The 25,237-nt window shown below is 45.8% G+C and overlaps 1 protein-coding gene across 17 annotated transcripts in view; it reads right to left on the bottom strand.

The window, feature by feature from the left end:
- Positions 1 to 25,237, bottom strand: part of LOC109872858 (RNA-binding protein Musashi homolog 2-like) — a 327,630-nt gene that overhangs the window by 60,213 nt on the left and 242,180 nt on the right. For 10 of the 17 annotated variants that reach the window (XM_031808196.1, XM_031808182.1, XM_031808181.1 and 7 more), the window contains exons 8-9: positions 22,565 to 22,647; positions 4,419 to 4,590 (exon numbers count right to left, since the gene is read on the bottom strand). In XM_031808196.1, coding sequence (XP_031664056.1) covers positions 4,419 to 4,590; positions 22,565 to 22,647 — 255 coding nt within the window. The remainder of the gene's footprint in view (positions 1 to 4,418; positions 4,591 to 22,564; positions 22,648 to 25,237) is intronic. The other 7 variants (XM_031808187.1, XM_031808185.1, XM_031808191.1 and 4 more) reach the window with 1 other exon arrangement.

The raw sequence follows: 25,237 nt of genomic DNA, 5'->3' as shown, positions 1-25,237 counted from the left end.
TGGGAGAAAAAACACAAAACATTTCACCTTAAAATTGTATCTGTAACAGACCGTTTACAAAATATTAATAATTGAATAATATTTTTTATGACCGGTATACGTCCACACCATTCTGTTGTTGGGGTACGTCCACACCATCCTGTTGTTGGGGTACGCCCACACCATTCTGTTGTTGAGGTACGCCCACACCATTCTGTTGTTGAGGTACGCCCACACCATTCTGTTGTTGAGGTACGCCCACACCATTCTGTTGTTGAGGTACGCCCACACCATTCTGTTGTTGAGGTACGCCCACACCATTCTGTTGTTGGGGTACGCCCACACCATTCTGTTGTAGAGGTACGCCCACACCATTCTGTTGTGGAGGTACGCCCACACCATTCTGTTGTTGAGGTACGCCCACACCATTCTGTTGTTGGGGTACGCCCACACCATTCTGTTGTTGGGGTACGCCCACACCATTCTGTTGTTGGGGTACGCCCACACCATTCTGTTGTTGAGGTACGCCCACACCATTCTGTTGTTGAGGTACGCCCACACCATTCTGTTGTTGAGGTACGCCCACACCATTCTGTTGTTGAGGTACGCCCACACCATTCTGTTGTTGGGGTACGTCCACACCATTCTGTTGTTGGGGTACGCCCACACCATTCTGTTGTTGGGGTACGCCCACACCATTATGTTGTTGGGGTACGCCCACACCATTCTGTTGTTGAGGTATGCCCACACCATTCTGTTGTTGGGGTACGCCCACACCATTCTGTTGTTGGGGTACGCCCACACCATTCTGTTGTTGAGGTACGCCCACACCATTCTGTTGTTGGGGTACGCCCACACCATTCTGTTGTTGGGGTACGTCCACACCATTATGTTGTTGGGGTACGTCCACACCATTCTGTTGTTGGGGTACGCCCACACCATTCTGTTGTTGAGGTACGCCCACACCATTCTGTTGTTGAGGTACGCCCACACCATTCTGTTGTTGGGGTACGTCCACACCATTATATTGTTGAGGTACACCAACACCATTATATTGTTGAGGTACACCAACACCATTATATTGTTGAGGTATGCCTACACCATTATATTGTTGGGGTATGCCTACACCATTATATTGTTGAGGTACACCAACACCATTATATTGTTGGGGTACGACCACACCATTATATTGTTGAGGTATGCCTACACCATTATATTGTTGAGGTATGCCTACACCATTATATTGTTGGGGTACGACCACACCATTATATTGTTGAGGTACACCAACACCATTATATTGTTGAGGTATGCCTACACCATTATATTGTTGGGGTATGCCTACACCATTATATTGTTGAGGTACACCAACACCATTATATTGTTGAGATACACCAACACCATTATATTGTTGGGGTATGCCTACACCATTATATTGTTGAGGTACGCCCACACCATTCTGTTGTTGGGGTACGTCCACACCATTATATTGTTGAGGTACACCAACACCATTATATTGTTGAGGTACACCAACACCATTATATTGTTGAGGTATGCCTACACCATTATATTGTTGAGGTACGCCCACACCATTATATTGTTGAGGTATGCCCACACCATTATATTGTTGAGGTACACCAACACCATTATATTGTTGAGGTACACCAACACCATTATATTGTTGAGGTATGCCTACACCATTATATTGTTGAGGTACGCCCACACCATTATATTGTTGAGGTACACCAACACCATTATATTGTTGAGGTACACCAACACCATTATATTGTTGAGGTATGCCTACACCATTATATTGTTGAGGTACGCCCACACCATTATATTGTTGAGGTACGCCCACACCATTATATTGTTGAGGTACACCAACACCATTATATTGTTGAGGTATGCCTACACCATTCCAACACAGAAAAGCAGCTTTTTTTAGCATAGTTAATTACCTTTTTTTTTAAGGAAAACAATTTCACTCATATTGTAAGTCATAAATACTGGACAGTTACTTTAAACAGGACACATAATTCAGACATCCCAATCAGCAGCCTGCATGTGTGTATATGCAACGTGTCATTGTTAACAGAGGTATTGGTACGAGCATATACACTAGGGGGATCTGAGTCTGAGCGGAGAAGACAGAAGACAAAAACAGGGAGGAGAAGAGAAGAAGAAGGAAACTCATTACTCGTGTTGCTGTGTTGAACCTAGCATCTCTGCCGCCCGCCATCTCAGTAAATAAAGTCTGTCATTGGATCTGGCCCGGTGGCTGTTTCCAGGCCCTGTTATTTGCGTTATTAATATGCATGCTAATGTACCTATTTTATGGCTCAACAGTTCTGATTCACTTCAAAATCAATTATCCATCTGGTACACCCATACTTGCCCAGGCTCAAATGTGTATTAATTTCAGCAAACATACATCGGGCACAACACAATAAAGATAAATGGCTAGATTAGGTGCAGTAAACAAAGGGGCACGTTTTAATGAGATTTGGCTTATAAGAACCTTACAGTTCCTTAAATAATGAGCCCGGCTCTGTTTTTTTCCCAAATGCAAATTATAGAAAGGAATGTTTCGCTGTCCTGCCTTTTCCAATTTCATTTAGATAAGAGTGTCTCCAAATAAGTTGGCAGTTAATATTCTCACATGAGCACTCCCCGCCTCCTCTGCCCCTATTCTCCCTCCGGAGCAGACTGTTTTTCCCCTCATCCATAGTGACGCATTGATCCGTAATAAGTTCCGAAAAGTTCACTGTGCTTGTTAAATAGTTCAAACGGACAAAATCTGGACTGGGAACTACTTAGACAGTGCTGACAGAACCACTTACGGGTGTTACTGCCACTTTTACCATAAACCATCAGCAAAATCAGCCTGATATCAGTGTCATGCCCTTAGCAACCCCTTGCCCTGAGATAGAGAGGTGAGGAAAGAGAGAGATGGGGACCTGAATGATGATGAAGGAGAGAAGAGGAAAGGAGAGAAGAGGTACAGCTACAGCTGGCTGCCTACAGATGAGGGCCCTCCATGACACCCCTCTGTGTCCCTGTCATTACCCACTGCTGGGGTCACACAGACGGAGTGATGAATCCATAATATGACATCACCTCAATTTTCCTCTCCATTTATCCCGGTAATGTGGTGCCCTGTTCCCTACGCCCAGGACCACCCGTGACTCATCAGCGCCAGGAAAATAGACCTCTTGTGGACACGGAAACGGCACACCTTAGATGAGCTCAATGTGGAGCTCAGTTAATCTGAGTACATTTTCCTCTATCTCACGAGACATTAGTTAGACTCAATACATTTTTGCAAATGTATTGAAAATGAAATAGAACATTTCCATAAGTATTCACACCCCCTTAATACTCTGTAGAAGCACCTTTGGCAGCGATTACAGCTGTGAGTCTTTCTGGGTAAGTCTCTAAGAGCTTTCCACACCTGGATGGTGCAACATTTACCCATTATTCTTTAAAAAAATATTCAAGTCCTGTCAAATTGGTTGTTGATCATTGCTAGACAATAATTTTCAGGTCTTGCCATAGATTTCAAAGTAGATTTAAGCCAAAACTGTACCTCGGCCACTCAGGAACATTCACTGACTTCTTGGTAAGCAACTTCAGTGTATATTTGGCCTTGTGTTTTAGGTTATTGTTCTGCTGAAAGGTGAATTCATCTCCCAGTGTCTGGTGGAAAGCAGACTAAACAAGGTTTTCCTCTAGGATTTTGCCTGTGCTTACCTCCATTCCATTTATTTTTTATCGTGAAAAACTCCCCAGTCCTTAACAATGACAAGCATACCCATAACATGATGCAGACACCACTATACTTGAAAATGTGGAGAGTGGTACTCAGTAATGCCTTGTATTGGATTTTCCCCAAACATAACACTTTGTATTCAGGAGAAAAAGTGAATTACTTTGCCACATTTACTTTTAATTTTTTACCCAGCTACTAACAAGTGCCTTGCGATGCATTGGAAAATCTCCCTGGTGTTTGTGGTTGAATCTGTATTTGAAATTCACTGCTCAGACAGTGACAGAGTGAGTCCATGCAACATATTATATGACTTAAGCAACTTTTTACTCCTGAACGTATTAAGGTTTACCATAACAAAGGGGTTGAATACTTATTGACTGAAGACATTTAAGCTTTTATTTTTAAGAATTTGTCAAATATAAAAATATAAATAAAAACATAATTCCACTTTGACATTCTGGGGTATTGTGTGTAGGCCAGTGATCAAAATCTCTATTTAATTCATGTTAAATTCAGGCTGTAAAACAACAACATTTGGAAAAAGTCAAGGGGTGTGAATACTTTCTGAAAGCACTGTATACCACCAGCACATTGGTTCTCCTTTATTACTTAAAAAAAACAATGAATCAGAGACCTGCACGATTGTTGGAGAGTGAGTGTTAGGGAATGTTACCGTGTGGGACTGAGTAGTGTGCTGGACTTTGCTGGAGTAGTGTTGGTCCATACTCACTCAGCATGCCCATCCCCAGCATGAAGGCATCCATGGTGTAGGGCAGGCCCCTGGCCCTCCCTCGCGTGCCTGGTGGGAACATCACCTCCTTGGGCTGGGCCTTCTTACATTCTACCTGTGGACACAGTGGGAAAAAAAATGAAAAATCAGTCCTACTGGCCCCATGGAGGGAGAAGAATGGGACTGGGCAGGACATATCCAGATTCCAGTAGGACTCACAGAACAATACTGTTGCTTTTTTCTAAAAAGCTAAAGTTTGCTTGTCTGGGGAAAAATCTAAGGTCAATCCTTCAGAGTATTCCAGTGCCTTTTGAAACAACTGGTGCATCAGAATAGTTGTAGAAGAGCCTCCAAACACGATGTCTCCATTGATTATTTGAAAATGTCTTCCTGTAGCCACTTTCTATTGCCCACAGCACCACAGTCACCTGCTAGTGGACAGGCTTCATGTCTATTCTAACCCTGGCAGACCTTCTTATCATTCAGGAGTAGAATGAGGAATATGGAGAGAAAAGAATCCTCCACCCTGACTTCCACACAAAAGACTTTAGACAGCCCCCATCATCTCAGTGAATGCCTTTATTTTCTGTCCTTTTATTCAAATTCTTGTCAGTCTTCCTAGAGAGAGACAGAGAGACAGTAGAGTGAATGCTGAGGCCAGGTTGGTAAAACTCAAATGTCTGCCTCTGTGTGCTCATCTGCTCTACAGTACCCAGCCCATTCCACCTGGAGCGCTCGTTCTCTCTCTCTCTCTCTCTCTCTCTCTCTCTCTCTTGCCAAAGCAAGTGAAATATTGAATAAAAAATGAACAGTAAAACATTGCACTCACAAACGTTCCAAACAAATAAAGACATTTCAAATGTCATATTATGTATATATACAGTGTTGTAAAGTACAAAAGGGAAAATAAATAAACATAAATATAGGTTGTATTTACAATGGGGTTTGTTCTTCACTGGTTGCCCTTTTCTTGTGGCAACAGGTCACAAATCCTGCTGCTGTGATTGCACACTGTGGTATTTCACCCAAGAGATATGGGAGTTTATTAAAATGTGAATTCTTTGTGGGTCTCTCTCTTGCGCTATTTCTCTCTCTCTCGCTCCCCTCTCTATCTCTCCTGCCATCTACTCTCTGCTCTCACACACACTTAGTTCTGCCCTCATATGACTAACATATTCTCCTCCAACAAAATGCTTATCAGCTGGTAGATGTGACAGGTCTAAATACTAGCAATACAGCAAGCCTGTATGCACATGTATATGCAACAAAATAAATCATGTACTATGTCAACACCGCTGAGAGAAATACATCAATGTTCTCGCTAAAGAACATGCACACAGATATATCTGTATAGACATATACAAACATGAAACCACACATGCCAAGCACGGGCACACACACATCCGCACAAAAAGTCTCACACACATACACACACAAAGTCTCACACACACACACATACACATGCAAACACACACAAATTCACAATCTCAATCCTTCAGAGAGGAGCAGCTGGGGTAAACAGAGCAGGACCTGTCTAGGAGGGGTGTGTGTGGTGGAGGGGGGGGGGGGTTGATCAGACCAGAAATAACATTCCACTCTGACAGAGAAGGGAGGGGGGGTCATCCACACCAGTGAGAAAGTCATCTCCAGCCGTATCCTATTTACCACACATCTATCTGGGCTTTATGAAATATACAGGAGTGTGTGTCTGTGTGACTGGCTCGGCTGACGTGTCTGTGCCGTGTGTCTATCGCCTGCTCTTCTTTTTGGTAGGCCGAGCCTGTTCATTGCGCCGCACAATCTGTCTGCTCCACTGCCTGCTTGGGCCCTAGGCCTGTCCATCTGTTTGTCTGTCTGCCTCCTGGCTTCGTGTCTAACCTCGTCTCTCTCTCTCTCTCTCTCTCTCTCTCTCTCTCTCTCTCTCTCTTCCTCTCTCTCTCTCTCTCTCTCTCTCTCTCTCTCTCTCTCTCTCTTCTCTCTCTCTCTCTCTCTCTCTCTCTTTCTCTCTCTCTCTCTCCTCTCTTCTCTCTCTCTCTCTCTCTCTCTCTCTCTCTCTCTCTCTCTCTCTCTCTCTCTCTCTCTCTCTCTCTCTCTCTCTCTCTCTCTCTCTCTCTCTCTCTCTCTCTCTCTCTCTCTCTCTCTCTCTCTCTCTCTCTCTCTCTCTCTCTCTCTCTCTCTCTCTCTCTCTCTCTCTCTCTCTCTCTCTCTCTCTCTCTCTCTCTCTCTCTCTCTCTCTCTCTCTCTCTCTCTCTCTCTCTCTCTCTCTCTCTCTCTCTCTCTCTCTCTCTCTCTCTCTCTCTCTCTCTCTCTCTCTCTCTCTCTCTCTCTCTCTCTCTCTCTCTCTCTCTCTCTCTCTCTCTCTCTCTCTCTCTCTCTCTCTCTCTCTCTCTCTCTCTCTCTCTCTCTCTCTCTCTCTCTGCTATTCAAATTCACATGCATGTCATCCTGCCCACTGCAAAATATAAGCTGCTTCTCCTCTGCTGGGTTGGATACCACTGCTCAGTGCAGGTAAACCCCAGCATCCATACAAATGCAAATGGCCAGGGCTGCACCTCTGCTCTGCTCTGACAAGCTCCAGGCAAACATTACCATTCCATCACTGATCCTCCACTGTAGAAACACCCTGGTATTATACAGTGTTATTATACAGCGTGAGTTGCTGAGTTAGAATAAAAGTTGCCCGTGCCTAAGTGTGAAGGTTGCTGTGTTAGATTAATAGTTGTGGTGTACAAATGTGGATGGTGGCTGCTTGCTGTGTTAGTGTGAAGGCTACTGTGTTAGTATGAAGGCTGCTGTGTTAGTGTGAAGGCTGCTGTGTTAGTGTGAAGGCTGCTGTCTTAGTGTGAAGGCTGCTGTGTTAGTGTGAAGGCTGCTGTGTTAGTGTGAAGGCTGCTGTGTTAGTGTGAAGGCTGCTGTGTTAGTGTGAAGGCTGCTGTGTTAGTGTGAAGGCTGCTGTGGTAGTGTGATGGCTGCTGTGGTAGTGTGAAGGCTGCTGTGGTAGTGTGAAGGCTGCTGTGTTAGTGTGAAGGCTGCTGTGGTAGTGTGAAGGCTGCTGTGGTAGTGTGAAGGCTGCTGTGGTAGTGTGATGGCTCGCTATCTCCCGAGGAAAAGCTGCAGTGTTAGACCACTAAGATTAGTGGCTGTTGGAGGGCTAGTCGATTAAAGAAGCAGAGGCCATAGAAACACACTGTCCCTTCGTTCGCTGCAAAGCACTTTGTAGCTGTCACAGAGCACCTGTCCTCCTAGCTAGCGACGCTGCTCTGTTCTCTCACCCCCATTTGTGCCTCTACGCTTCCTACCCTGTGAGAGCGACAATTTTCAGACTGCCATCATTTTCCAATCAAAGCAAATGGGAGCTTAAATACCTGTAAGGTGTGGGAGGGGTTGAGGAGGAAGGGGAAGCAGAGCAGGAGAGTGCACACTAGCAGTCTAATTGTCAGGGAATGACCTCTATACTGAGTGGAGAGAAACCAGGCAGTACAAATAGGACTAATAAAAGTCTCTACACACTGACTGGGGCTAACACACCTACACACTGACTGGAGCTAACACACCTACACCTGGACTGGGGCTAACACACCTAGACCCCGACTGGGGCTAACACACCTACACACTGACTGGGGCTAACACACATACACACTGACTGGGGCTAACACACCTACACCCTGACTGGGGCTAACACACCTACACACTGCCTGGGGCTAACACACCTACACACTGACTGGGGCTAACACACATACACACTGACTGGGGCTAACACACCTACACCCTGACTGGGGCTAACACACCTACACACTGCCTGGGGCTAACACCTACACACTGACTGGGGCTAACACACCTACACACTGACTGGGGCTAACACACCTACACACTGACTGGTGCTAACACCTACACACTGACTGGGGCTAACACACCTACACACTGACTGGGGCTAACACACCTACACACTGACTGGGGCTAACACACCCACACACTGACTGGGGCTAACACACCTACACACTGACTGGTACTAACACCTACACACTGACTGGGGCTAACACACCTACACACAGACTGGGGCTAACACCTACACACTGACTGGGGCTAACACACCTACACACAGACTGGGGCTAACACCTACACACTGACAGGGGCTAACACACCTACACACTGACTGGGGCTAACACACCTACACACTGACTGGGGCTAACACACCTACACACTGACTGGGGCTAACACACCTACACACTGACTGGGGCTAACACACCTACACACTGACTGGGGCTAACACACCTACACACTGACTGGGGCTAACACACCTACACACTGACTGGTGCTAACACCTACACACTGACTGGGGCTAACACACCTACACACAGACTGGGGCTAACACCTACACACTGACTGGGGCTAACACACCTACACACAGACTGGGGCTAACACCTACACACTGACTGGGGCTAACACACCTACACACTGACTGGGGCTAACACACCTACACACTGACTGGGGCTAACACACCTACACACTGACTGGGGCTAACACACCTACACACTGACTGGGGCTAACACACCTACACACTGACTGGTGCTAACACCTACACACTGACTGGGGCTAACACACCTACACACAGACTGGGGCTAACACCTACACACTGACTGGGGCTAACACACCTACACACAGACTGGGGCTAACACCTACACACTGACAGGGGCTAACACACCTACACACAGACTGGGGCTAACACCTACACACTGACTGGAGCTAACACACCTACACCTGGACTGGGGCTAACACACCTAGACCCCGACTGGGGCTAACACACCTACACACTGACTGGGGCTAACACACATACACACTGACTGGGGCTAACACACCTACACCCTGACTGGGGCTAACACACCTACACACTGCCTGGGGCTAACACACCTACACCCTGACTGGGACTAACACACCTACACACTGACTGGGGCTAACACACATACACACTGACTGGGGCTAACACACCTACACACTGACTGGTACTAACACCTACACACTGACTGGGGCTAACACACCTACACACAGACTGGGGCTAACACCTACACACTGACTGGGGCTAACACACCTACACACAGACTGGGGCTAACACCTACACACTGACAGGGGCTAACACACCTACACACTGACTGGGGCTAACACACCTACACACTGACTGGGGCTAACACACCTACACACTGACTGGGGCTAACACACCTACACACTGACTGGGGCTAACACACCTACACACTGACTGGGGCTAACACACCTACACACTGACTGGTGCTAACACCTACACACTGACTGGGGCTAACACACCTACACACAGACTGGGGCTAACACCTACACACTGACTGGGGCTAACACACCTACACACAGACTGGGGCTAACACCTACACACTGACAGGGGCTAACACACCTACACACTGACTGGGGCTAACACACCTACACACTGACAGGGGCTAACACACCTACACACTGACTGGGGCTAACACACCTACACACTGACTGGGGCTAACACACCTACACACTGACTGGGGCTAACACACCTACACACTGACTGGGGCTAACACACCTACACACTGACTGGGGCTAACACACCTACACACTGACTGGGGCTAACACACCTACACACTGACTGGGGCTAACACACCTACACACTGACTGGGGCTAACACACCTACACACTGACTGGGGCTAACACACCTACACACTGACTGGGGCTAACACACCTACACCCACCTCACACATCTCACACACCTACACACTGACTGGGGCTAACACACCTACACCCACCTCACACATCTCACACACCCTCACATGCTTACACACACTTTCTGTTCAGTGGTCGACTGACTGGCTGGGTGGTGTTCAGCTGGACAGGAGCTCAGGAACAAGCACAGGAAGTGCCAGGTACACCACTCTCTTCTCCCCAGCAGCTCCAGTCTCTCCCTCCCCCAGCATACACACCTCACAGCCCACTGTCACATCCAGGTAGCTGGGCCATCCACCAACCACATGGGCTGGGGGGGAGTTAATCCCCGGGCTGGCTGCTGTGAGTCAGTCAGGTCTGGTTGGAGTGGGTTTGTTATTCAGGGGAATAGCTTTCCTCTCCTATCCTGTCGTCTGTTAAAAATGAGCCGAGAGCTTGGCGGCTAGTGTGTGAGGGCAACACTGAAAGACGTTGGGGATAGACGGGCCAAGAGGAGAGTTCACATCACTACTCAGACCTGAGACTCTCAATCAGGATGCCTCAGAGCATCCTCTTCCCTCCTGAACACACACACACAGACAGACAGACAGACAGACAGACAGACAGACAGACAGACAGACAGACAGACAGACAGACAGACAGACAGACAGACAGACAGACAGACAGACAGACAGACAGACAGACAGATAGACAGAGATACCGCCACTATCTATAGGCCATAAGCATTGCCTCTGATTCTCCTTGTAGTGGTGCTGCTACGACGGCCCAGTTAGATAGATAAGGACGTATTAGTAAGCATCCCCATCTTTGAAACACAGCTGACTCTGCCAGACTGAGAGGGCAGGATTTATCCAGCGGTCGTGACCTTCTCAATAGATCTCTCATTCCCATTAACCTTGTGGGTGTTGTAGGGAGCTGTGTGGGCGTGTCAGCCCTGTATCAGGCCTGCAGCAATGCTGTCCTCTGGGATGCGTGCAGTGGAGCAGGCGTGGGGTGGTCTACGTTGCGGCAGCGTTCACTCCACTACAGAGTGGATTATATCAGTCTACTTAAAAGGGCTAGCACTCTGGAGAAGGGAAACAGCGTGATTCATCCACTATAGCCTTCCAATTCCCAGCTGAACAGTAAAAAGCAATGAATGGTGTGAAAATGTCAGTCAGCTGAGTGATGTCAAGCCTGTGGGCACAGGCCATGGGATTATTCACTTAAGAAAAATGAGCTCACAGCCATTTGACTGCTGAATATGTACACTAGAGGTTGTTTAAAGGGTGAAATCACTTATAACTCAATGCAAACATCATCACACTTTAACAGCGTCAAGACATTCTAACCAACAGAATCAGATGCAATTTGCATATATGTGACCCGTTTCAGGAAACTAGGCGTATGTCGCAGGTTACTCCTTCACACGAGAGCCGTTTCAACGTAATCTTTAAAAAAAATCTAAATGTGTTTTTTGTCCAGAAATGACTTCTGGAACATGTGAACTTTCATGTGCCTTAATAACAAACTTGTATGCCATCTGTAAATATGAATAAAATTGTTAAAATTACGAGCCTAGTTGGTTTAGCCACAGAAAACGACAGCAACCTTCCCACTAGCCATGATTGGCTGAGATAATGAGTGGGCTGGACATGACGAGAGATGAGATCGGATTGGTCTGCCATATGGCATGCTTCTGTCTATTTGAGCTGGTTAGTATGTGTAGGTAATCCTGTCTAACGCGGCTTTTAAAACCTATATATTGCATAGTAGAACTGCATAAGTGTTGCGCTCCACCTTCTCAAGGACCGAGCTTTGAAATCAGTGGAATTAGAGTAAGGAGATGCATAAAACACCTGTCTCCGGATTACATCTTCAAACTAAGGGCATCAGTGACAAGGAGAAGCGTCCAACCATGATGTATATGGGTAAGACAGTCTAGCTAGCTACATTTTTAGATATTACATGTTTCTAATTTTGACAAATTCATTTTCAAGTGTACTGTTAGCTAGCAATCTAACGTTAGCTGGCTGGCTCACTAGTTAATGTTACATGTATGATCTTATTATTTGTATCTCAGAGCAAATTGCTTGGCTAGTTATAGCCTAATGTTAGCTAGCTAACATTGAACCTGGTTGGTTAGCTACCTGCAGATTCATGCAGGGTAGTAACGTCATGAGTAGTGATTATGGTTCATTGTTTGAACCTCTATTTCTGAAACTGTATGCTGCCATTGTTGCAACCCCTATTACCAGCCTGTTCAACCTCTCCTTCGTATCATCTGAGATCCCCAAGGTTTGGAAAGCTGCCGCGGTCATCCCCCTCTTCAAAGGGGGAGACACCCTGGACCCAAACTGTTACAGACCTATATCCATCCTGCCCTGCCTATCTAAGGTCTTCGAAAGCCAAGTCAACAAACAGATCACTGACCATCTCGAATCCCCCCGTACCTTCTCCGCTGTGCAGTACGGTTTCCGAGCCGGTCACGGATGCACCTCAGCCACGCTCAAGGTACTAAACGATATCATAACCGCCATCGATAAAAGACAGTACTGTGCAGCCGTCTTCATCGACCTGGCCAAGGCTTTCGACTCTGTCAATCACCATATTCTTATCGGCAAACTCAGTAGCCTCGGTTTTTTTAATGACTGCCTTGCCTGGTTGGAGCTACTTTGCAGACAGAGTTCAGTGTGTCAAATCGGAGGGCATGTTGTATTGTCTCTATGGGGGTACCACAGGGTTCAATTCTCGGGCTGACTCTTTTCTCTGTATATATCAATGATGTTGCTCTTGCTGCGGGGGATTCGATTCCCTGATCCACCTCTACGCAGACGACACCATTCTGTATACTTCTGGCCCTTCCTTGGACACTGTACTATCTAACCTCCAAACGAGCTTCAATGCCATACAACACTCCTTCCGTGGCCTCCAACTGCTCTTAAACACTAGTAAAACCAAATGCATGCTTTTCAACCGTTCGCTGCCTGCACCCGCACGCCGACTAGCATCACCACCCTGGATGGTTCCGACCTAGAATATGTGGACTTCTATAAGTACCTAGGTGTCTGGCTAGACTGCAAACTCTGCTTCCAGACTCATATCAAACATCTCCAATCCAAAATCAAATCTAGAGTCGGCTTTCTATTTCGCAACAAAGCCTCCTTCACTCACGCCGCAAAATTTACCCCAGTAAAACTGACTATCCTACCGATCCTCGACTACGGCGATGTCATCTACAAAATAGCTTCCAATACTCTACTCAGCAAACTGGATGCAGTTTATCACAGTGCCATCCGTTTTGTTACTAAAGCACTTTATACCACCCGCCACTGCGACCTGTATGCTCTAGTCGGCTGGCCCTCGCTACATGTTCGTCGCCAGACCCACTGGCTCTAGGTCATCTACAAGTCTATGCTAGGTAAAGCTCCGCCTTATCTCAGTTCACTGGTCACGATGGCAACACCCACCCGTAGCACGCGCTCCAGCAGGTGTATCTCACTGATCATCCCTAAAGCCAAAACCTAATTTGGCCGCCTTTCCTTCCAGTTCTCTGCTGCCTGCGACTGGAACGAATTGCAAAAATCTCTGAAGTTGGAGACTTTTATCTCCCTCACCAACTTTAAACATCTGCTATCTGAGCAGCTAACCGATCGCTGCAGCTGTACATAGTCCATCAGTATATAGCCCACCCAATTTACCTACCTCATCCCCATACTGTTTTTATTTTATTTACTTTTCTGCTCTTTTGCACACCAGTATCTCTACCTGCACATGTTCATCTGTTCATCATTTATCACTCCAGTGTTAATCTGCTAAATTGTAATTATTCACTCCTATGGCCTATTTATTGCCTACCTCCTCATGCCTTTTAGACACAATGTATATAGATTCATTTTTCTCTACTATGTTATTGACTTGTTTATTGTTTATTGTTTACTCCATGTGTAACTCTGTGTTGTTGTCTGTTCACACTGCTATGCTTTATCTTGGCCAGGTCGCAGTTGCAAATGAGAACTTGTTCTCAACTAGCCTACCTGGTTAAATAAAGGTGAAATAAAAATAAATAAATAAAATAGCTAGCAAGCTATATGTCTTAACAAAAGACTACACTATGCGTGTCCATTTTAATAGTTAATTTCGACAACTGTTAGCCAGTTAGCTTGGGTGCTTGACTGCTGTTAGGACAGATCGCTCAGATCAACCCTTAAAGAGATTGGTGGAGCAAACTAAGAGGGTGTGAACGATGCTGAATGGGTGTAGACGAAGAAGTGCTCTCCAATAAGTACCAAAACATTTAAAGGCCATTTTCTCAAAAGTTTATCAACTTTCAAAGCAGAATTACTTTCCCATTGTTCCTCAAATGCAGTGTATAATATCTCATTTTGTAGCTCTGTCTCTGCTTTTATCCACTGTAAAAAACACAATTTCAAATTTTGCTACATAAGACCGAATCCAGGCCGGTCGATCACATATTAAAAAAGCATAATTTTTTCTGTCACAGTAAAGAACAATGGTAGCTTACATAATACGTCCATTATTTATGGTGGATAGTTTTTACGGCAGTAGACCATCTTGAGAACACCCTCTTCACAGCTCCACCTATAAACCAAAGGTTTTAGTGATTCTGCATCTCTACTATTGTAACTCTATGAGAGGAGAGGTGAGAAGAAAGAGCAGACTAGGGGACGTTGATGATCGTTTATTTGTCAGGACAACCTGTTCTCCATAATCAGATGTTTAGACCTTTCAGATGCCGGGTACCAAACACTTTTCCCCAAAGTAAATCTGTCATGAAGGAAGCACACACAGATATGCCACCTCCTTTTGGCGTATGCAATTGCACAGCCACACAAAGAGTACTGAACCAGAGAGCACAGGATGACTTCCTTCCTCAAAGGACTGAATCATGAAATGAGAGGCAAAATAAGCTGCTTGTACTGAAGGGACATGGTAAAAGCGCTCACAAAGAATTTGGGGGAAAATGACAGCAAGAAAATCGCTTCCTGTTTCATGGCTGTATGATGCAATAATGGTGGGTCACTATGTTACGCGCAATGTGCATAAAAAACACACGGCACCTGTCATGGTACCAATAATTGCTTGTAATACACCAGATGTATGTCCTTGAACCGATTATTTTAAAATTGCACACAGAAGAAGTCATAGGGATAATTTAGTTGCTAATGGCAGCCTGCAGTAGCTCGGCCTTCAGCTTGAGTTATTCAATGAGAGGGGGCAGCACTGAGCTAGCCTGCAATGTCCCTTCCTGGAATAGCTCAAACTGCTTTTCTCAATTAGATTTGCTCAACTCCTGCATCCTCTCTCCTCCGTCATTTCTAGACTCCTTTTGAAAAAGCTTAAAGGTAATCGAGGAGAGGCGGCGAGGAGAGGGTAAGTGGACGAAAATGTGTATGAAATGAGAATTACGTTTGCAGGGTGGAATCCCAAAATAAATGTATAAAGGGATAAAAACGAATTTGTGCAAGACATTTTATAGATTAAAGGATGTGTGGCAGATTTCAAAACTCTTCTGTGAAGGACTCAGGTAGGATACACTTGTGCTTCTTCGCCAAAAGGAGGCTATCGAGGACGGGAGGACCGTTTTCCGTTTGCCTACTAACGAATTCACAAACTCCTCGACCACTCAACCACTTAACGGTTTCTGGGTCACGAAAAAGAGAAGACTGAGGAGGGAGGACGGAGGAGAGAGGACAGAGGAGGTACTTTTACCAAAACAAGAAAACCCCTATGTCTCCATGTGACATCATCTTAACTGACTTAATTTGGCTTCAATGTGCTATTGAGTCTTAACATAGGAATGAAGGGTGTCACGTGATCAATGGCTTTGTCCATTCATATATAGAGTCATTGCTTTTAACATAATGCACGTTCTATCTGGCGGTATACTGAACCGTAAGTGACTGTCTCACAGCAGGCATGTAATCGTTGGATCTGTCACTATCTGGCTGTCATGTTCATGTTCATATACATCCTAACAGCAATGGGACATGGGTTTTGAGTTTGACACAATCAAGATGTATCACAGAACATCAAGATCGCCCGGTATGTTATTTAACTGAAATTCTGGACTAAATGACATTACATCAATCTAAAACAATATGGGTGAAATGTGGATTCAATGTACATAATATCTTTCAACATTCAGTTCCTCCAGCAACACCTCTCCCTATTTCCATACAGTACATGGAGGCATGCCTGTAATTTATAGCCTTCCCTCCCTGCTCCAGTCAGTGTGGGCTGGAAGCAGCGCTACCTGCCTGCCTGCCTGCTTGCCTGCCTGCCTCCCTGCTTGCCTGCCTGCTTGCCTGCCTGCTCACTACAGTAATTGGTTGGCCATGTCAGGGGACCCGACTGGGAAATTGACTACTAACGGAAAATTCATCCCTGCGGCAGTGATCATTCTCTACTGAGGAATATCATAAATGACACATTTAAGAACATTACCTTGGAGCAGTTCACTAAAACCAATATGGGCCTATTTTAACGGCACACTACTCCCATCTAGAGATCTGAGCCACTACTTGATAGGTGTTCATTATGCATTCATATTGGGAGGCGGGTGGTGGAGAGAACAGAGATCATTGCTTCGATTAGAGGGATGACTGAATGACTCTTGTCAAAGAGAGAGGGCAACAGCAACCTGACATCAACACTACAGCATCCACATCATCTAGATCCACTTCACTGTTCCCTTCTAGGCTCCCTCCAACCACTGAAACTACTGGCAATGGCAGGGGGGACAAACGCTTCTGCTGCTGAAAGGTATCAGAAAGGCCCAGGTTAACCAACTCCCAGTAACTTGAATTAAATTACATGAGAGACATGAGACCATGTGCATTATTGATACACTTAAAGTAACTTCGCCTATGAGACAGAAATCTATATTTCCCCCATCACACACACACACCTATATCCCCCCCCCCGCCCTCTCTCTCTCTTTCTCTCCAACTATCTCTCTCTATCTCTCAATACACTTCCCTGCTTCTGACATTTCCCTGCCTGCGCCAGTATTTCTAACTGTGCTACAGCAACTTACATTAGAACAGCTTTACTTCAAAAGATGACTTGTATCCTGTCACTTTGACAAGGTCAGCCCTAACTCAGAGTTGGAGCAGCTGCTTCCTGTACAGCACCTCTCAGGTCTTAATATCTAGTGAAACCATTTTCACGAGAGTAACAACCTGCGGAGAGGAATCATCTATACTGAGCAAAAGTATAAAAGCAACATGCAACAATTTCAAAGATTTTACTCTGTCACAGTTCATATGAGAAAATCAATTAATTAGGCTCCAATCTATGGATTTCACATGACAGGCAATACAGATATGTTAGTCACAGATACCTTAAAGAAAATGGACCTCACAATGGTCTCAGCATCTCGTCAGGGTATTTTTGTACATTCCAATTGCCATCGATAAATTGCAACTGTGTTCGTTGTATGTAGCTTATGCCTGCCCATACCATAACCCCACCGCCACATTGGGGCACTCTGTTCACAATGTTGACATCAGCAAACCGTTCGCCCACACGGCGCCATACACATGGTCTGCGGTTGAGAGGCCAGTGGGACATAGTGACAAATTCTCTAAAATGACGTTGGAGGCGGCTTATGGTAGAAAAATTTACATTCAATTATCTGTCAACAACTCTGGTGGACATTCCTACAGTCAGCATGCCAATTCACACTTCTTCAAAAATTCAGACATCTGTGACATTGTGTTGTGTGACAAAACTGCACATTTTAGAGTGGCTTTGTTTTGTCCCCAGCACCTGTTTAATGATCATGCTTTTTAATCAGCTTCTTGATGTGCCACACCTGCCAGGTGGATGGATTATCTTGGCAAAGGAGAAATGCTCACTAACAGGGATGTAAACAAATTTGTGCATAAAATTTGAGAGAAATAAGCTTTTTGTGTGTATGGAACATTTCTGGGATCTTGTATTGCAGCTCACGAAACATGGGACCAACACTTTACATTTAAAATGCGTTTATATTTTTGTTCAGTATAGCTACAAATCCAATGGTAGCAGATTACAGACTGTTACCAATCTAATTCTAAAACCACCAGATTCCAACATGTTTCCTCATATTCACACTGAGCCACAGTTTCCCTTCCTGTCTCAGTATGCCAAAGCTATGTCTCTACTTGGACATGGAGAGTGGACACTAACTCAAAGCAGATCCAACAAAACTCAGGGCACTCGGGAAGAGAGGGACAAAAGAGACAAGACAAGGTTTTCAAGGTTGTAGTTGTAAATCACTGCATGGTGGTATTTGAGAATTGAGAATATCTTTGATTAATGTAAACCAAAATGAACATTGGGACTGATAGTATATTCGGATGTGAATAGCAATTAAAGAGGAATAATACAGGGGGTTCCAGTGAACCCCAAATTCAGTGTTTCCTTAAAGCAGAGTGTGTCTGAGAGGTCCCATCTGTCAGAGAGGCGCTGCAGCGTGGCATGTCGTGCTGATGTAACATGGTGTGTGTGTGTGTGTGTGCTCTGCTGACTGACAGACAGTGTGTCACTCCCTCCCTCATCGTCCCTGGCCGTCCTGCCAGTCATCCATCAGGCTCATCAGCCCAACAGCAGCCCATTAGGCCCAGCTCACATATTAATGACAACCTATGCCTCTTGATAAATGTCACACTGGCGCTGAAGTGCTAGCAGATTCTCACAGCTCCCTCCACACGGTTCCACACAACACCATCTCAAAGGACCGCTGATTGCAGCTTCTTGGTTCCACTACAACACTATAGTTCCACTCTGGTTCTACTCCATTACACTGAGGGAACCCTCTCCATGAGGAGGTGTGGCTGAATGACTAATGGCCATAATATAAGCTACCCAATCAGCACCCCTCTACTGCTTGACAGCGTAAACTTAATGCATAGAGCAGGTGTTAGTCTATCACACACACCAGCAGGTGGCAATACACAGGGCTACCTGGAGATATTTAGAGAGATAAAGTGAGACCTTATTGTCATTCAGCCTCTGTCCCCCTGGCCGCCTCGCAGATGAGGCAAAACTCACACTATAACAATCAGAGAGGAAGTTGGTGATCAGGATGACATTGAGACAGAGAGAACAGGCCATTTCCTCAATCACTCTCTCGCTCCTGCCCTGTGGGGCTCCACAGTAATCAGACCTGAAAAGGCTGGGAATGGAAGGAGAGGGGGAGAGAGAGAGAGAGAGAGAGAGAGAGAGAGAGAGAGAGAGAGAGAGAGAGAGAGAGAGCGAGACATGGTGACCGGGACATGGTACTTCCCAGCAAGGCAGGCAATGGTTCACCAGAGGCCAGAAGCCCCCCTAGTGGGCAGACCACAGCAGAGAGTAGAGGAGAGGATGGGGTAGTTTCACTCAGTCAGATGGACATCCACATTCCTCCGCTACGTCAACCCAGCTATAAATATCCTGTCCTTAGTGTAGAGCTATGCTGCTCCACACATGAACCCTGGGTGATTGAGTAAATCCTCCAGGATCCACTCACACACACACACACCCCAGTGCACAAACACACACACACACGCACACACATACACAGGCATGTATATGTTCACACACAAGCACACACACCATGGGTAGATTACATCTCAATGTGCACTGACCCTAGATGATGAGATAGGCTTGGGGGAGGAGGGTTCACCTAGGTGCTGAAGTTCATGTAAACTCCCAAGAGTGGTCTGTCTGCCTGTGCTGTCAGTAGTAGAGTGGCAGACCTACTGGAGGGCACATCAAAGGGATAGCACCAGGAGGTATTATTAAAACTCTTAACATTACAGGGAGTCCTGTCCAGTGGATATCCATGAATTATCTGAGATCATAGGAGCGTAATAGGTCTATTTCGGAAATGACTTAATTGGGTGAACTCAGATATTAAATCCCCCCCAAAAATCCTCCTGTAATACTAAGTTAAAACCTGAGCCTTTTATCTTCCCTGCTTTCCCTCTCCTCCATCCCCTCCTCCATCCCCTCCTCCATCCCCTCCTTCATCCCCTCCTCCTCCCTCTCCTCCATCCTCTCCTCCATCCTCTCCTCCATCCTCTCCTCCTTCCCCTCCTCCTTCCTCTCCTCCTTCCCCTCCTCCTTCCCCACTCCATCCTAACCTCCTTCCCCTCCTCCATTCGCCCCCTTCCTGTTCTCCCAGATGTCAGCACTCTGTCGGATTTCTAAGGGGCCAAAGCGGTACGTTAAGATTTGAAGAGAGTTCTGTTCAACCCCCCCCCCCCCCCCCCCTTCCTCTCGGTCTCCGGCAGAGGAAAAAGCCTGCTGAATGTTTTATGGGCGGCTGCGTGTGCTTAGAGCGGACATGAAAGGCAGGCAGCGTCGCGCTGTGAGAGAAATCCTCACGAGGGCGACACATGCTCTGTCGTCACCTACACAATCTGACCCTTACTAGCAGACTCTTCCCTAACGTCCACCGCTCTGGACCTGTGGCCTGTGTTTCAATCTCTACTGAATTCCCTCAGAGCCGGGTCGCCTGGCACACAGTTGACTGTATACTCTATTAAAGGAAGGGGTTCAACATGCAACAGATGGCAGGAAGCAGAGATGAGAGGCATCAAAACACACGATGACACTAAAACAGCCTGAATACAGGACCCTGCCTGCCACAGGAGTATACTAAATAATAATCATAATAATGATGATGAATGGAATTAGCAAGTCAAATATACACAGCACAGACTGTTAGCAGATGATGCTTCAGATAAAGCTTTGATCTGAAGCTCTACCAGTGGATTCTAATAGAGAGGAAAATGGGAAGAAGCTTGCTTGAACTCCCCGGAACGGTTTAACCCTCTCCTCGGTTGTCTTAGAAACGCTCAACCATCTCATTACCGCACAGAGAGAGTGCAGCACATCAACTTCTGTTATTTTCAACAAGACAAATAACCTGGAGTATTTCAAGTAGCTTTTTATTCTCCTCCATTTCTCTGAAGTTACCCATCTCATGCAATCCCCTGCTAGTCCAATTCAATCCAGCCTGTCGATGGGTGGCACGAACAATGCTCCCTACCACTGCAGGGAAAATGAAATGGCAGCCCTGGCTTGGTGCTCCCTGAACGATGAAACCATTTGATGCAATATCATATAAAAATCGATAGCATTGTCTTGGTCTCATAGATCTGCAAGCAGACACTGTGTCTGTCCCTGGGCTCAAGGAGCAGCTTGTCTGTGACGGAGAAAGAGAGGGAGAGGGGATGGAGGGATGGAAGAGGGAGACGAGGGGGATCAGAATGACTACAATATCTGATCTCCAGCTCAGATAACCAGGCCTGTTTCACCTCTTTCTCAGCTCTACTTCTCTCCTCTCTTTCCCTCGCCCCCTATTCTCTCCTCTCCTCTCTTTTCCCCTCCCCTCCCCTCTCCTCTGTCTCCTTTCCTCTCTGTTCTTCTCATGTGATTCCTATGGGAGGCTCTGATCAGCAGGGACTGTTACAAAGATTGTGGTAAGTAAGGGCCATACATGGACGAGTCGGTATCTTGTTTCTACTACACCACCGCCGTCACTCAGGTCTATGACCCTGAAGGAGACCACATAGTAAAGGGAGGAGTCCCAGCCCGTAGAGTGACAGGAATAGAGTATTCCCTCTAGCCCATCACAGGCCAACCCAGTCAGTAGACTACACACAGTGTACACACAAGGGGACAGGAGGGGCCTAACCGCTACTACAGAGACTCAGAACTGTCTACTATCTATCAACGTGTGACAGAAACATTGACGGCTACAGTACGCCGTGCTCAATTGATTCATCTGATTAGCTATACTGATGGAATGACCATAAGCTTTTTACTGTGTGCTTTGAAGCAGAAGACAACAGCAGTGAGGTGGTGAGTTAGATCATTACTGGGCTTCCTGGAAGGCTCTAATCCCTGGTTAATGAACTCTTCCTCTGCCAACGCTCTCCCAGCAACACTCTCTCCCTGGCTGGCCAGCACTCAAGGTGTGCGTGTTGTATGGTTTGGGGAATGTAGGGGCAAGAAAGCGACAGGTTCCCCTCACCACTCCCTCAACGTGACAGGTGGAACTCACACACACAATTTCACAGTTACCGGGCAGTACACACCACTGCGCTACCCCATCCCAGAAACCCAGAGACCCACAGAGTGCACACAAACAGGCACGCACATGTACGCACACACACACACACACACACACACACACACACACACACACACACACACACACACACACACACACACACACACACACACACAAACACACGTGTATATATACAGTCATGCACGAGCTCACACACACGCCTACGCACCACACACACCGTTGACTCTATGCTATTAACACTCCATTAAAGAGGAAATCAAATATTAATCTTTCAACACCAACCTGGAATTGAAAAGAAGAGTAGACTTACCATTTTATTATTGATTTCATGAAAATGAATTTCACAGACTTTCTCTACGACGTCTTCACCCTCGAAAGTTACAAAGCCGAATCCTGTACAGAGAGAGAGAGAGAGAGAGAGAGAGAGAGAGAGAGAGAGAGAGAGAGAGAGAGAGAGAGGGGGAAGAGAGAGAGAGAGAGAGGGAAGAGAGAGAGACAGTGAGTTAGGGGGACGTTCGCAAACTTCAGCATTAAAAGAAAATGCACCATGCAGCTATTATCATGAGGTGCATGGAGAAACTCTGCCAGCCCCCCGTCTTTTGGAGAGGCAGAATGGCGTGAGCGCTGGGAGGAACAACTGAACAAGACAGACATTGTCTTCTCTAAATCAAGAATATGATGAAATCTCAGACCTTATTAGAGGCACTGGAGGACCTTCTCCACAAAGAGAAGATGGAAAAACAGCACAAAGCCCATTTAATGAGATTCATGGGAGCAGGGGCCTTAGCATCTGAATTTCATTAAATGCATTTTGTGTTCGCTTCATTGAAATTTCACTGTATAACAAGACCTCGTTTTTATGTTAATGCAGGACTCGGCATATCTGAATGTATCATTGACCGTGGGATGTTTGAAGGTATTTATAAAATAAAAGCTTAACCCCTTCCTATATCAAGGAGACAAGGCCATGAGACAAGACGACTGTAGCCTTGGCGCACCAGGGAACGTCTATGCTCTTTTCTCGGGCTGTTCTGATGGCTGACGCACAAAGCAATCTGCCTTCTTTATGGCGCGGGTTCAAAGGGGAAATGATTTTCTATTGCATTGTGTCAGAAAGGAAGAGCTAGTGTGGAAACACAAAGAATTTGGAATAAAATAATAAGTGGGAATGAATGAGAAGCAGCCTGTAGTACTGTATACAGAAGACAGACAGACAGACAGACAGACAGACAGACAGACAGACAGACAGACAGACAGACAGACAGACAGACAGACAGACAGACAGACAGACAGACAGACAGACAGACAGACAGACAGACAGACAGACAGACAGACAGACAGACAGACAGACAGACAGACAGACAGACAGACAGACAGACAGACAGACAGACAGACAGACAGACAGACAGACAGACAGACAGACAGACAGACAGACAGACAGACAGACAGACAGACAGACAGACAGACAGTAAAGATCACCTCAGCCTGGGCTTAAACAAGCATTATCATAAATGTTTTGATTTAACTAGGCACGTCAGGTAAGAACAAATTCTTATTTACAATGACGCCACACTGGATAAACACATAAACACATAGTTGCTGCTCTAAAGTCATTCTCACACACCATAATCCAGTCATTATAATGGAGCTCAATAGACTATGTGATGAAGAGATATGGATGTTCATTCACCAATAGAAGACAAGGGGTCAAACAGGAAATGTAGTCTTAGCTTGAATATGGTTAATACATTGCCAAACTGAACCTATATCATACCCATACCTTCTACCCCCAAGCCATAAGACCGCTAATAAATAGTTAACCAAATAGGGACCTGGACTATCTGCATTGACCTCCCCTTTGCACCTACTCTTTTGACTCATCACATACACAGCTGCTACTGTCTATCCTGCTGCCTAGTCACTTTACCCCTACCTATATTTTTATTTATTTATTTATTTAACTAGGCACGTCAGTTAAGAACAAATTCTTATTTTCAATGACAGTGGGTTAACTGCCTTGTTCAGGGGCAGAAAGACAGATTTTTTACCTTGTCAGCTCGGGGATTCAATCTGGCAACCTTTCGGTTACTAGTCCAACACTCTAACCACTAGGTTACCTGCCACCCCTATACGTACATATATACCTCAATGACCTCTTACCGCTGCACATTGACGCGGTACTGGTACCCTGTGTATATAGCCACGGTATCATTACACATGATGTATTTAGTGTTATTATCTTTCTGTTATTTTTTCAATTTCTCTGCATTGTTGGGAAGGGCCCATAAGGAAGCATTTAACTGTTAGTCTACACCTGTTGTTTACCAAGCATGTGACAAATGAAATGTGATTTTATTTGATAATAACTGTGAATAGCATAACATTTTACAATCAGCCTACTTGGAACACAAACACCCAGTCCATAATATCAACAACATTTCAACAGTCAGCAACCTCCAGGGCTTAATGGAGCCTAAACAGGGTCAGAGGTCAGGGGGTGAAGGAGCCAGGATGACATACAGAACACAGGATGACATAAGAGGAGATAAGGAGACAGCAGGGCTAATAAGAGAAGAGGACCATGGGTAAATAACCCAGAGCAGCCCCCTCTATTCCACTGTGACCTTTGACTCATCTCAGATTGTGTAGTGCACATTAGTCACATTCACATGCACTTAGAGACACTCCTAAAGCTCTCTATAGAATGACTGCTGCTGTTTACTGTAACCACATGGCCCAGGGGAAGGTTTAGTGTTTCATGTTACTGTAACCACATGGCCCAGGGGCAGGTTTAGTGTTTCATGTTACTGTAACCACATGGCCCAGGGGCAGGTTTAGTGTTTCATGTTACTGTAACCACATGGCCCAGGGGCAGGTTTAGTGTTGCATGTTACTGTAACCACAAGGCCCAGGGGCAGGTTTAGTGTTTCATGTTACTGTAACCACATGGCCCAGGGGCAGGTTTAGTGTTTCATGTTACTGT

Source organism: Oncorhynchus kisutch, linkage group LG28, assembly GCF_002021735.2.
Source record: "Oncorhynchus kisutch isolate 150728-3 linkage group LG28, Okis_V2, whole genome shotgun sequence".
Lineage (NCBI taxonomy): Eukaryota > Metazoa > Chordata > Actinopteri > Salmoniformes > Salmonidae > Oncorhynchus > Oncorhynchus kisutch.
Note: the sequence above shows the minus strand (reverse complement) of the source record. Positions and strands in the feature narration are given on the sequence as shown.